This window comes from Notechis scutatus, chromosome 1 (assembly GCF_049901735.1).
Source record: "Notechis scutatus isolate UNSWTSFEM ecotype Mainland chromosome 1, rNotScu1.2, whole genome shotgun sequence".
NCBI classification, from domain to species: domain Eukaryota; kingdom Metazoa; phylum Chordata; class Lepidosauria; order Squamata; family Elapidae; genus Notechis; species Notechis scutatus.
In genome coordinates this window covers 55,691,746-55,706,408 of record NC_142009.1, presented here as the reverse complement: position 1 = coordinate 55,706,408, position 14,663 = coordinate 55,691,746, and the positions used below count along the sequence as shown (strand labels likewise).

Here is a 14,663-nt window from a genome sequence, read left to right as displayed (position 1 = left end):
TTCACTGAAGACAGCATAGAACATTACTGATTGAAAGGCACAGCTTCCAAACAAGATAGTGTAGAGTTTCAGCAATTTCATCTTTGAAGAATTTCATCTTTCTCTGATACATATGTGAATGACAGAATCCACCCATCAAGGATATGGCATGGATTGCTGAATTAACTATGTTGACTTTATTGGAACAAATCACATTATGACTTAATATGATATAGACATGTCAGAGCTATGTGCTTTTCTTTCTTGCTAGCGGAGAACATATTTATTTATTTTCATTAATTCATTCATTCTATTTATATAGCTGCCCAACACAAACCAGTGATTCTGAACAGCAAACAACAATAAAATCAATTAAAACATGATATAAAAAGAAATTAAATATAAATAGCAACCAAAAGGGATTTTGGTGTCAGCACAACCAGGAAATTGGGTCCTTCACACATTCAAGGTGAGGGCATCAAGGCCTTCCAAAAGGCCAGCAGGGTGAAAGCCATCCTAATCATAGGAGAAAGAAAGTTTCAGAGGGCAGACTCTTTAGGAGAAAAGGCAACCCTCCTGGTGTTCACCAGCCGACATTCCTTGGTCGATAGGATCTACTAGTATATTAATTCCTAATTTGTTCTAGAGCTTAAACAACAGATATAGGGATCAAAATCTGATAAACTGTTGACCTTTATTTGGACTAGATTCTTTTTCAAAGCCTGGATTTGCAGATTCTTGCTAAAGTTTATATAAGCATAATTTATTAAATAAGCCATGTGTTCTTCTAACACAAAAAGCAATAAACTATGGTTGACCAGGTATAACAATTGGCTTCATATAATCTGCTAAACTCCAAACACTGGAATGATTCAGAGCCCAGAAAACTGAACAGAGGTCAGTTCAGGCATCTTGCTGGAGCAACAATTGTCTTCCCCTCTTTGAAGAACTTTACCACATTCCCAGTGCGTGGAGGATTCTTGAAATCTTCCCATTTAACAGCATCATCATATGCAGGCTTTCTTGCAAATACACGTTACTATATTCAGTGGCACTCACTCACTGGTGAATGACTGCAGTCTTAATGTGTATGTGAAAACTGAAAGTGACAAATGTCAATAAAGAACCCTAAAGAGAAGGAAATGCTGTTTGATGTGCAAAGGCTCAATTAAAAAAGAAAATTGTTCTTTGCAATTCATGACATCCCAGTCAAATGGAAAAGAGATGTGTAGGAATTCTTACTAAACTCTAATAATCTTTTACTAATTGCTTTATTAGTCTATTCACTATGGCATTATACATCACTAGAACAATAATAGTTCTCCAAGCAAAGCTCAATGTGCAACTGAAGGATAATAGGAATTGTAGCCCAAACAATCTGAAGGGCAAAGAATGGGTAAAACTATTAGCATACTTTTATGTATGCTAATAATGCATTTTTTAAAAAGTACTTATTGAAGGACTACAATATAATCCCCCTTTTTAACTGTTTGAAAGACAATAGTGTTTCAACTTGACAGCAAAAGATTTTCTAATCCTGAATTAAACTACATATAACATTTGCATATTTTAGTTAGAGGAACATCTTAGCTAGAACAACCATATCTTAGATGCAAAAAAATTGGGTAACTATTGAATAGGAACAAGTTATTTTCGAATATCTTTGCTTCCATTTAATGGTTGCCTGGATTTTTGCAGCCCAGATTTTACAGCCCTATTTAGCAGAAATAGCAGACTGATTCTCTCAGTTATGTTAAGCCATGACTTTTGGCTTAACATACAGGAATCCAAATATTTGTTTGTAAAATATGGTTTAGCATGATTTCTAAATCATGATATTATACTTTATCCAACTAAAATAATTTTAAAAATTAATCCTGATTTAGTATATCAACTTGACCCATGAAAACAAAATAGATTAACAATGGATATTCAATTAGGAGTATTTCCAATGGGAGTCCTTAAATACCTGGAGCCAGCTGATAATTTGCTTTTTGAGGTCTTTATCTTCTGCTAACACCATAATATGTTACTCAACTAGAAAAAAAAATGAGCAAGAAAAATATAGTTTTCTCTGTGTTATTTTGTAATAGAAAATCACTGTCTCCTTTGACAGTTTTTTGTAATAGAAAATCACTGTCTCCTTTCAGACATGTTCAGGTAGGAATTTTGTAATTATTTTTCTTCCATAAGGGTGTTCTAGCTACTTCTAAGATACATTTCAAGACGGTATTTTGAAAAATCTAATAACATTCCTTTAAAAATAAATGCACATCCTGAAATGGGTCCAATCACACATCTTTTGTTTGCCCTGTTCTTTTGCCAGAACCCCAGCTGGTTTAAACAGAAGCCAAATGGAGCCACCCTGATTTCCATTTTTGTTGGGATGTGGATTCAGCATTTGTTTTGTGCTCAAACTACTTATTAGAGCCACTGCTGGAAAGCAGGGTGCCAGACGGGGCTGGAAGGCTTTGTCAAAGGAAGAGAAATGGGTTGGGGCAACTTTGATAGGAAAAACCTGACATCCACCTCCTTAAAGAAAGATTAAGGCTTTTGGCAGAAGGGTGAGAACTTTGAAAAGGTAAATTAGCAATCCACCTCACAATTGGAGGTAACTCAAGGACAGTAATATGCTTCATACCCTTCATTCCCATTTCTTCATTATATTGAAGAAGAAAAAAGAATAAAAAATAATAAGGCAAAGGCCAGAAACAAATAACTATGCCAGTCCTAAAGGGTGTTAAGCAGTTAAAAAATATATGTGGCTTTGTTGCTTGTATTGTTGTGTTAAGTTGTTATTTAGTATTGTAACGATGTGAAAAGAAACTCTTATTCCGTCCAACCCTGCTACTGTTTCCTAAAATGCTCACAGTGCTATAAATCATTGGGTGTATAAATGGAAAGACTGTTTTTTAAATACATATAGTTTTAGAAATAACATATAGAAAACTATATGGTTTGCTAACCTGCTATACTCTTAGACATAAAGAGTAACAACTCCATATATCTGATCATTATTGGAGATGTAGGTCAGGCTAGCTGCCTGGTACCCTCTAAATGTGTATGGACTACAATTCTGAGAATTACAAACTAGCAATATCTTTCTAGTTTAAGAATTGTAGTTTCGAAACTGTAGGATATATTTATACACACTGATTACATTTACTAGTATCACCCTCAGTTCCTTGGAATGTTAATCCATATAGTCAAAATACTGTAGTTTCTTCTTTACATAGAAAGGAATAAACAGTAGGAAGGAGTAAGAATGGGATGGAATATTCTGAAAAGGAGCTCTATGGGCTGTAGCAGTTCTACAGTTCCCTGTGCCAATTTTTGATATCAAACCACAGAGTTTATTTCTAGAATGTTCCCTTTCCTTCAGAAATTCAGAACAGTATACAAGGTTTCTTTCGCACATTTCACTCTCACAGTCACCTTATTAAGAGAGTGTGACTGAATTTAAAACAACTGGTTGAGTGGGCAGTTGGTGACATTAGTTTCTGGAGATTTACTCCTGGATTTTAAACTGCTGCTATATAGTGGCTGGAATGCCATATTTTCTGAAGTTATAGAGGTAATTTGCTAGATTTCAAGGCAGCTTTCTGATTAGGAGATCACAACTTAGGGCCTAGTGCATTATCTGAATGAAGTCAATTGTGACTTATTCAAGAAACTATGGTTAACAAACTAAATTTGTCAACCTGCCCAATGTGGATCAGATTTCTCCAGTTGTCTGCTCTCCAGTTGGTACTATGCTGTGAATTTTGGGAGTAGTAACTCTGGCACATTTCCATTACTCCTTCCTATGTATAGAAGGAATTATTCTGACCATATGGATTAACATTCAAGGGAACTGAGGCTGGAGAACATCAAATTGAGGTCAAGCATACTATGAATGTGGAAGCTTTATTATCTTGTTTATTATTTGTCATACTCAGCTGTATTCAGATAGTCATAGTAAAAATACGGTAGGTTATGAATCAGTCCCAAACAGGAGTTTAATATTGTCCTTCTCAATCCCAATTTTTAAAGTTTTATAAACATTATATACTTTTCACTAAAAGGAAAAGCCTCATAATTATCTTCAGTCATAAAATGAACAGCAGTTCAGCAAATGCTCAGTTCCATTTTCACTGTAACCAAATTTTGTAACTTAATATTTCAGATAGGTGAGGAGATATATCTCTAGTCCAGCTTTTTAAAAATATATTAATGTTGGAACTTCAGTTATACAGATTAACTTTTGAGGCAAACTGAAAATGCAGTTGAATTTTAGACGTATAAATAAAGCAAGACAATCCCCAAATTTATCATGTCCCTTCACTTCTGATTGTGATTGTTAAATACTGAGCATGGGCGCAAGGAACGGAGACGAGGCAGAGAACTAGTGAACTTCAACTCTTTATTTATGAATAAGAACAGAGCAAAAACCCTGGGCAGCAGCAGCTCTTTTATAGAGCTGGCTGCTGACCCGTTAACCAATGAATTGCGTTCCCGCGTTTAAATTGTACCCAATGAGAGATGTTAACTAATAGCCAATCAGGCTGATCCATAAGGACCAATCCCTGCTCGCTATTCATGGGCCAATCAAAGGTGCAGGATTACGAGCCTGCTTTTCTCGTAAGGTTGACAAGTTTTTATTAAATAGTTTTTATTAGTTCATAACAGTGATAATTCATGTTGGCTTTAAAGGACAAGAGCACTCAATACTACTCATAGACTATTCAAATATCAACTACCTCTTTCCCCCACCTCTTCCCATTTCCTTCAAAGCTGTCTTGACTGATGAAAAGATTTTGAAATTCTATTTCTATTGTCATAATAAACGGATTGTTTCAGTAAGGATCTGTTGTCTGATGATCAACATAGTTATATGTTTTCATAGTTTTCATAGTTTTGATTACTGATACTCTGGGTATGCTGCCCAGAGTTATACTTGAGTTGAATGGCCATATAAATACTTTAAATAAACATACAAAGCTGTTGTTCTTGAGACATTTTCATGTGACTCTGTTTACTTCCTGAGTTGCTTTTCTGCTAGAACTTGCTATAATGACCTACCATTGTAAAATTACTTTATTATTAAATAGTAATTCTTTACATGCTTATGAAAGATAGAAATAAAAAGCCCCTTTGTGTTGATTTTATATTTTATTTATATCATCTCACATATGTACAAATTAAGAAAAATTCATCAAACATAATTTGTATATATTAATACTACCATCAAAAACATGCTTAAGCAAATATTTTTTCACACAAGTCTCACTTATAGGATTTATGGTTCTATGCTTAGTTATTAAGCATCTGGGCTGTGCAGTCCAACAATAATTCAGAAATACTCAAGACCTCAAGAGAGCATAGCTCTGCTATTCATTAAAGTAGCATAACTGTTTCAACCTTCTGTGCAGGCCTTAAAAAAGGCACCGCTACTATAACGAGTTCTGTCTTACTATAATGAGTTCTCTCTTAAAATCATCTGCACATTTATTTTCAGCCTCACAGAAAAAAGTTGGGCTGCTTTAATGAATAGCAGAGAGGCAGTGTGCTTTTGCAAAATTGGAGACATTTTTCTTTTTAAAGAAATGCTTTGCCAACATAACACATATTAGTTTCTAAGACACATACATGAATTCTGCATTATTTACAGATAAGTGCTTTTTATTATAGTTACTGATTGTGAATCAGATAGAAAATTCAGCTCTCTGTTCAACCATGATTTGTAGTTAATTATATCTCATACTGAGCATATCTTTGGCCTCACTTAGCCAACATTGTTGTAGTGTTGTAGTGTTGTCTCATTGACTATAGCCAGAAAAAGGTAACCAAAGATTTAACTCTTCCTATAAAATCAGTTGGACTTTAAATACTAGATGCTGTAACTACTGAAGTCTGTCCATGACATTTATTTAATTAAAGAAATTTATATGGATATACAATAAAAATATAAAACAAAGACTATTAAAATGAATAATAATAATAATAATAATAATAATAATAATAATAATAATAATAATAATAATAATAATAATAATAATAATAAAAACTTCTATTTAAAGAGAGATGTTTCTTAATGAAGAGGACATTATGGGATGCTACCCAATGAAACTGAGTAGCCTGATGTAGGTAGTCTCTTATTGCAAGTCAGCTAGGTGTCGAAAGAACCTTAACGCCGTGCAACAGGAAGAAGGGAGGAAGAAATTGTCTAAAATAGCTTCAACAAGACATTTGTGTGTTTTGCGTATGTGTATGTGGAATCAAATATGGGAGATTAATGGAATCCAACAAATTTGGATTGTGGGTGGCTATTGTGTTTTGCCCGATGGGACTGGACTGAGCGAAGTTCTAGTAAAAAATGTGACAAGTAGTGAAGTGTGTTATTGTAAGAATCATGAAGCAAATAATAGCAACTGGACTACCCCAGAAGTTATGTATAGGGAATGTGAAAAATATGCCTATCCTAGCCTCCCCACTAGGTGGTTTGGACCCTGTGTAACGAGGTTCATAAAGCAACATAGGGGAATCTCTATGGAAGGAATGAATTCAGGCTTGGAAAGCAAAGAGCCCTTGAATCCCTAGATACCAGTGATGCCCCAATGCTTGAAACTCTAAAAGGGCCTACACGTAGGTGGAGGATGGCACTCTGGGAGCTAATGGACATACAATTAAATTTGACTACAAACTGTGTAGAAACCCCCTTAAAAGAGGTGACTGCACTCTTGGGAACCTAGCAAAAGAGAAGTGTGGAAAATAACATTGTGCAAAACCAGCTAGCCCTAATAAAAATTTTGGAGCGTAGCAAATTGGGTTGGTGAAGGGTTCAACAAAGTCTGCTGTATTAGGATTCTGGGTTCTAATGTTTCTCTCCTGTTTGATTCCCTTTATAAGAGATGTAGTACTATCAAAGTTTAAAAGAATCAAAAGTAATAAAAGGAATTAGGTTATCTCCTTTTGAAATGATGTTTGGAAGACCCCCTGTCATAAGTACTATTTTGAGAAATAATATAGGGGATTTAAGTCAATTGGGGGATTCATGGGTGAGTCTAATGAGTGGTACGTTTGAAGAAGCGCCCCCTATAACTGCCCTACCGGCAATGGGCAGGCAACATATGGGGCAGAAGAGGCCTTACTGGTGTCACTCTGGAAGCTGACCCTCTACGTATGGCTGAAAATAAGAACAAGTAAAACAGATGTTAATGTGTTAGGGAGAGAGTGTGTGGTGGAAGGATATATTCTTTTGAATTATTTTAAAGGATTTTATGTATCAAAAAGGGGGTTGGACTAGATGACCTAGAGGGGTCTCAAATTTTAAAAGCTGATATGTTTAAAGTGCTTATCTGAGTTGAAGAAACCACAACATGTTCTTTGCTCAGTTGCCTAGCTAAGAGTTTCCTGTTCAGTGTGGTCAAACTTCCCTGTCTCGATAGAATACCTAAACTGCAAATATGCTTCCAAGGGAAACAAACTATAAATTGTATTGTTTAAAGAAAGTTCGTTTTTCCAACTTCAACTCATCTGAGAAGGATTTCTAATTGCCTACTTTTGCAAAAGCATTAATCTTGTCATGCCTAACATTATTATAGCAAGGGCTAATCTAAGACATCATAAAAGTGAGACTTAATTGTTAAATAAAGTCTCAAAGGGGGGAATAAGGCAGGACATAAAAATATATTAATTTTAGAGAAATAATGATACAAGTTTTATAGATAGTGAAATATGTGGTATTAGCAAGAGAAAGAACAAGGAACTATGAAATGCCAAACCACAAGGATCATCTATCGGTCACAAAGTCATATTTGCCAAGATACCTTGTCTCGCTTGTAACAAAACCACAAGCTAGGGAGTTTAGCAAGATAGGTTTGTGACATCCAGCCATCCTAGCCTAGCAACAGGGGATGGGGAAAGCTGTGTTTAAAGTAACCAGGGAATGACTGACAAGTTATATTTCTTTGTTTTGCCCCTTCTGAAGAAGCATATAGGCATGTGCTGTTCAATAAGAAAATTGTTCAGAAGTGACTCTCGCTAAAATACTCTAACCTGTTTGCGCATACAAAACCAACTTATTTTTGGATTCCAAGGTCTGAGTCTCGTAATTTCCTGCAACAATATTAATGGGATAAAAATCATACTGTATATAGGACATTCTTGTAAAACAGGTAAATTTGTCTTCTGGTACTTAGGATCTGATCTTTTCTAACAAAGATCCTTTAGGAGATTAAAAAATTAGTCTGGTGGGAGAGTATACACTTGCACTTGCTAATACAAATGCAAAAACTATAAAGTAAAAGATCCATCTGTCTTCTAATCTTGTCCCAATACCAACAGTTTTACGTTAGCATTAATAATCTGCTCTGCAACCGGCCAGCAGTTCTCCCTAGAAAACTGTAGCCTCTGTCAAAATTCAGTTAAAATTGACCTTCTTCTGAATACTGTTATTTGGTGGATTTAAACCAATCTGAAGTTGAACCAATTTTGATAGCAGCTGCAACTGTATTTACTGTACACCTTGTTTGCTTCTTTGTATTAGCCATCTAAGGAGCAATTCTGAAGGAGCCTAAAGATCAATAACTTAGGAAGAGCTCCGCTTGAATATTTCCATCTTTTACATTCCATTAAACTCTGATCAGGCAAAGCTTTTGTATAATTTTCCTTCTCCCCAGTTCCATTCACTTTTTCTAGCGTCTTGCCTCATGAAGAAATTTGAAGATCTTAGAAGGGTTTATATTTTTGAACATGCCTAATCCAAGCGTTGCCCCCCCGCCCAAAGATTTTGGAATTGTGCAATGAATGTGTCCACAAAATTAGCAGCTAGCTTCAATATGCCACACGTGGTTTGGATTCTGAGCAATACGTATTGTGGTTGCAGTTACTGTGCTGAAGCAGAAAAATATTTCCTTGTAATGGACCAGTTGTGAACATTTATTAGATCACCGCTATATTGTTCATTATACAGCCACATTTTTCTACAATCATATTAGGAAACTCTGCCACTTCAATTTCTGTGTAGTTTCCCTTTTTGACAAGATACATCATGGGAAGAGGAGAACTCTCCACTACAGCACACGATCTCTCTCCATAGCCAAAATGATGCAGCAAATTCTTTGGCTGCCAGCAGCTGCCCATACAATGGTAAGCTTGATAGCCAGCTGGCTCAATAATCCAGTACTGAGTCCAAGTCAACTCACGGAAATTGATATAATGTTCTTCCCGGCAGCAGGTAGACCTCTCTATCATGCTTCCTTCTCCACAGTCCCCAGGTCCTCTGTTAAAAAAGCAGAATCAATATTCATCTAAGATGTAGGGTGAGAACCCACATGCTGAAAGTTTTCAGCAAGAAACAGACACATACAAAAGTTTAGGCAAGAACAAAAATATGTATTTGATTGTTTTAATGATGCTGTCTGTTTATTAATTACATGCTCAACTCTCTTGGCTTTTCTCTCACACACTACTTCAACATCTTCCATTTTTTTTCCTCTAACAGTTGTCCCAAAGATGCTTTTTCAGGGGGCAATTGGACGTTCTTGTTTTTTTCTTTGAAGATGCTTTTTTCTTTGACGATCCTTCAATTCCCCACTGTCCTGTCAGAGCTGAAGAAGCTTCTTGGATGAGAAATGAAATATCTTTTTAAAAAAACAACCAAGAAAGTCCAGTTGCCTCCTGAAAAAGCACCTTTGGATCTCAGTCATCCAAGTCATGACTGAGAGGACAGAAACCTCTCAGTCATGACTTGGATGACTGAGACTACAGACTTTCCTCTAACAGTTATGTCAGGTAGATTATAATGACTCATCTAACATTACCTGACTTACTTCTTGATGAGCAAGGATTTGTACTATAAGCCAGTGATCCCCAATCTTTTCGACGCTTGCCCGGTACCGGCATCAGCTGGGCGCCGCAGCCCGGCCGGCATCAACTGGGCGCCGCCATCTTTTTGATGAAAAAGTGCTCCGGTGGCGTCACCGGAAGCACTTTTCATCAAAAAGATGGCGGGCGCTAGCGCTTCCGGTGAGCTTTTCGGGTAGAAATGGCTTTCTACCCGGAAAAGCTCATCGAAGCGCAAGCCGCCATCTTTTGATGAAAAAGTGCTTCCGTGAGCTTTCACCCGAAAAGCTCACCGGAAGCACTTTTTTACCAAAAAGATGGCGCGTCAGCAACCAGCGCCCGGTAAGACTTGTTCCGCGGACGGTATCGGTCCGCGGACCGGCGGTTGGGGACCCCTGCTATAAGCCACTCTATATTCTGCATCACATTCATTTAGTGTGTGTGTATGTGTATACATAAATTTACTACATATCTGTAGCAATTATAAAGTATAGTCCTCTCTGATAAGGTGTTGTTTTAATTAATCAAAGGCAGACTAATTCCAGATTTTTCCCCCACTAGCAGAAGCACTCCCAGATAACTCAAAGTTAACCGCACCAAACTTGATTGCAGGAAATACGACTTCAGCAATAGAGTGGTCAATGTCTGGAATACTCTACCCGACTCTGTAGTTTCTTCCCCAAACCCCAAAAACTTTAACCTTAGACTGTCTACTATTGACCTCACCCCTTTCCTAAGAGGTCTGTAGGGGCGTGCATAAGCGCACCAACGTGCCTACCGTCCCTGTCCTATTGTTTCTCTTATTCTTCTTTTATTTTTCTTATATGTACCCATTTCATGTATTCACAACTATGTATACACTTATACTTATCATCTTGTAAACAATTGGCAAATCAAATAAATAAATAAATAAAAATAAATAAATATGGTCTGCTAAAGTATTACTGTTCATGTAAAGTGTTTTGTACTAGTTGTGAAATGAGAAATGATTTGTATGTCACTCTATGCATATTTATTCAGAAGTAAGCAAGGAAAAATTCAAGGCCTGCCAACTTTCTTGAGAGTCTTGTTGAACATGGAATTATTTGCAATTGAACAAGGTAAAGGACATACTAGGTAAAGGACATAGTAAACAGCCACTATCTCGAATAAACTAAGTCAAAATCCAGTTGACTTTAGCTTCAAGTAAACATCATTCGGTATAGGTTGGAAGCTGCCAAATTTTGCCTTGGATTTTTTTTAATCATGAAAGACAGAAATGAAACATTGTCATTATGCAGAAATATCATGATACTTACCCATATTCTTCCAAGTTAAGAGTGTAAAGGACCAACTCTGGTTTGCCTAGTGTCTTATCTGAAGGATCCTGTGATGTAAAACGCACAACTTTGGCCATTTCAGAGGCATAGCTGCCCAATCTTTCTCCTTCAATCCAAATCTCCAGAAACATTGGTCCAGAGGCTTTTGTTTTCAGCCAGAAATGTACAGCCTGAGTAACATCAAAATTCCTCCAGCCAGACTCCATAATGGGAACTAATCTAAAGTTTAAAAAGCATGAAATACTTAGCTGAGCTGAGCTTAGATTTTTTTGGTTAATGCACGCTTACTATGAATAGAAGGAGAAGATGAAAATACTAACAATAGCTTCTAACATAGGCTTTTACTCTAATTTCCTTTTTCTAGAAAATATAAAAAAATAACATTTGGACAGAATAAAAATATACTATATTCAAACAAATTATGGGCAAAATGCATAAATGGCACAGAAATAAACAAATGAATGAAAAGTAGAAGAGTTATTAAATTAATGCTACAATACACAAAATAGTATAAAAGAAAGAAGAATCTGGTTCCTATTGTTTCCTGCTACCAATTAAATACAACAGATAAATCCAAAATGTAAGATATATTGATTTAGACTGGGAATAAAATATTTCTGTGATCCTAAATTTTCATGTTTTTAGAAATCATGTGAGACTATCTGAAAACCATTGACATATCTACATAGGCAAATACCTTATTTTATGGCTGTTATATCCAAACTGCAAAACCTGGATTACCCTTAGATGGCACCAAGGAGACACAGAAAATTTTAACTCTTTGCTACCACTGAGTAGTTATTTTGATCTCTGAAGTCCAGAAATAGTAGCTATGCCTTATTTAGAATCTATTTTGTGTGGCTAGCCCAATATTGTGGGCTGATGCTCTTGAGTTTGAGACCCCAGCTTAATCTATGTTTCAATGTTTATCATCATTTCTCAGGAGAACAAGTGGCTGCATTCAAATATCAGATTGAATCATGGTATTATGACTTACACAACGTAGATGCATACATTGCTACAAACTGTAAACTATTGTTTATTAACAACAGTGACAGAATTCACACATACTTAACATTAAGCCAAACACAGCATTTGAACAGGGTTATATATTATTAAGTTCTTAGAAAGTACTAAAAAAAATGAATTGCAGAAACATTGTTTAAGTTATATAATGTTGATTATACAATTTTAAACTGGCTACACTGGAGACAAAATAACCTTCCCATGCTGCAAAATACTCTTTGAGACTGTGGACTCTCTTTCATACCTGGAATCAATTAAAGAGGTCCGGTTAGTGCCATTATCTTGAGGTTGCACCCAGTACACTGTCACCCTTGCATTCATGACTGGTCTTTGTGCCTGCCTGCTGGGCAGATGTTTCTTTTCCAGGGGCTTTTTGAAAAGCTTCAGTTCAGCCATGGTGACTTCACTGTTTTCTGGAATCCTGCCTTCCATGTCAAAGATCAGGTTCTGACGGGTGGTATCTGAATAGAGAATGTCTCCTGAGATATCTTTGAGGGTGGAAACAAAAGGAACATTTTAAATCATTATTTCCAACTGCCATGTCCTACATACAAGAATTATACAGGACATACAAGACATTCCTTATTTCTCTGGAAGAGTGATGTTTCAATTATCTGGTAGAGATTGTACTGTATAATCCAGCATATCTGGAGGACATAAGATTATCAAAGGCTGTTTTAAATAATAACATGAAATGGAGAACTTATTGAAATCCTAGAAGACAGACATCCAATTCCTTCTATTTTTTATTACCAACTTGCACTTATCAAACCTTCCTTACATAAACACAGTATAACAATTTGAAATAATGATTAGTAAGACATACCTTAACCACACATATTTAATTCAATGAAAAGCTTTATGGTATTTGCTCGTGACAATGTTTTCTACTACTAACATCTCACATAAACAACAAATAGAGGTCACGTACTGTTATCTGGTAGGCATATATTTAGAGAAGATAAATGTACTCATGAATTTCTTTCCGCAACCTGGTACCCTCCAGATATGTTGGGGAAAGACTTTCCAGGCAGCATAATTGTTTTAAAAATTGCTTTAATGATCAATAGCTTTCCCCCCAAAATACATCATGTATTTTCAATGCTTTAAAAATAATACATGTATAACTTTCATAGCAAATTTAAAATGTTTATCTCTTTTCCTTTATCAACATTTCTCATTGTTTGAGTCACCAAAAATTATTTATGTAGTGAGAGCCATAACATGGGACTTCCCTTCATTTGTTTTTAAATAACAATTACATAGTTTGTTATAATGTTTTTATATTCAACATGTTCTTAAAAGCAGCGATCAGTCTCATTTAGAGAAAATGTGCTAAAACAGCAAATATTTTTTCTCAGTAATCACATTTAAGATTGTGTTACAATAAACAGATGTAGTGTATTCAGTATTTGCAAGGAAAGTAACTTAACTTTATGAACAATACTACAGTATAGCATTTATCATCTTTAAAACTGGCTAAACACTACCTCATATCTCCTTTATGAGAAATGAATTGGATTTCCTGAGAAATCCTGAACTTAAATTTCATTGTTGCAGATATATTTAGCTTAAAATATTTTAGAAATCCTGTCTTCCTGTGGTTTGGGTTAAATCTGTTAAGCAGTTGGCATTAATGAAGTTTCAGATTTCAAATGGGGATGGAGAATTTGCTTTTAGCTTCATGTAAATATGAAACCAAGTTTACCTGCGTTGCCTGGAACTCCTCTCAAGATTCCAGCTAAACTTGGCAATGCTCTTCGTTTCACTCTGTGCCGCTCCAGCATGGACATGTATTTATTCCTTATATTCTCTGGAATCACTAGATTTTCCAGGTCAGCCATCTGGAGAGCAGGGACATCTGGAAGTTTCAGTTTCTCCAGCAATATTTGCTTGAGTCCTTTCTCACTAAATCCAGCAGAGGTGGCAGCTAGGAACAGGGCAGAGGTTAAGGCCCAGCTAAGACTCACAGCCATCCTTTGTTAATCAATCAAACAGGGAAAGATTCTCTAAATCTCTCCTTTCTCAGCACAAGTTTTGCTTGGTAGAGAAGAGATTGTGCTCTGAAGCTGCTGCAGGCTGCCCGAATGGGAAGGATGCCTTTTATATAGTGAGTGAGATATCGCTGGCATAACAAATTCCACAAGCTGAAGTGAGGCAGAGGAAATGGAAGTGTTACATCCCCTTGGATACATCCAAGCCATGGTCACACTTCCCAAGTTTAAGTAATAAGATGAGAATATTGAGAAGCTTAGTGTTCTTACTTCATTTATATTTTCCTTCTTAGGTAGCCCCATTCCAGAAAATATATCTATACGATGGGAGTTACGTTACTCGAAGAGCCTTTTGTTTTTGGAATAAACACATGGATTTGCAGGATGGCAGAGGAAGTATAATTTAGCCACCATTCAGAGGAGCAGCACACTAATTATATATCTTATATAATTTTGTCTATTATTAGATCCTATTCCATCAATTGCAGATTGTTGTGAAATCAAATGGAAATGCAAATTC

The 14,663-nt window shown here is 36.0% G+C and overlaps 1 protein-coding gene across 1 annotated transcript; it reads right to left on the bottom strand.

The window, feature by feature from the left end:
* Positions 1-8,855: 8,855 nt before the first annotated feature.
* Positions 8,856-14,261, bottom strand: LOC113420387 (left-right determination factor 2-like). The gene is made up of 4 exons (XM_026680276.2): positions 13,858-14,261; positions 12,394-12,637; positions 11,103-11,342; positions 8,856-9,241 (listed from the first exon to the last, which is right to left on the bottom strand). The coding sequence occupies exons 1-4, from the start codon at positions 14,123-14,125 to the stop codon at positions 8,902-8,904; spliced, it is 1,092 nt and encodes a 363-aa protein (XP_026536061.2). The 5' UTR covers positions 14,126-14,261; the 3' UTR covers positions 8,856-8,901.
* Positions 14,262-14,663: the final 402 nt, after the last annotated feature.

Coding starts and splice junctions, on each gene's coding strand:
- LOC113420387 (XM_026680276.2), bottom strand. CDS start 14,125: ATGGCTGTGAGTCTTAGCTGGGCCTTAACCTCTGCCCTGTTCCTAGCT. Junction 12,638..13,857: donor AGGAGTTCCAGGCAACGCAG/GTAAACTTGGTT, acceptor CCACCCTCAAAG/ATATCTCAGGAGACATTCTC. Junction 11,343..12,393: donor ACCTCTTTAATTGATTCCAG/GTATGAAAGAGA, acceptor TTTAAACTTTAG/ATTAGTTCCCATTATGGAGT.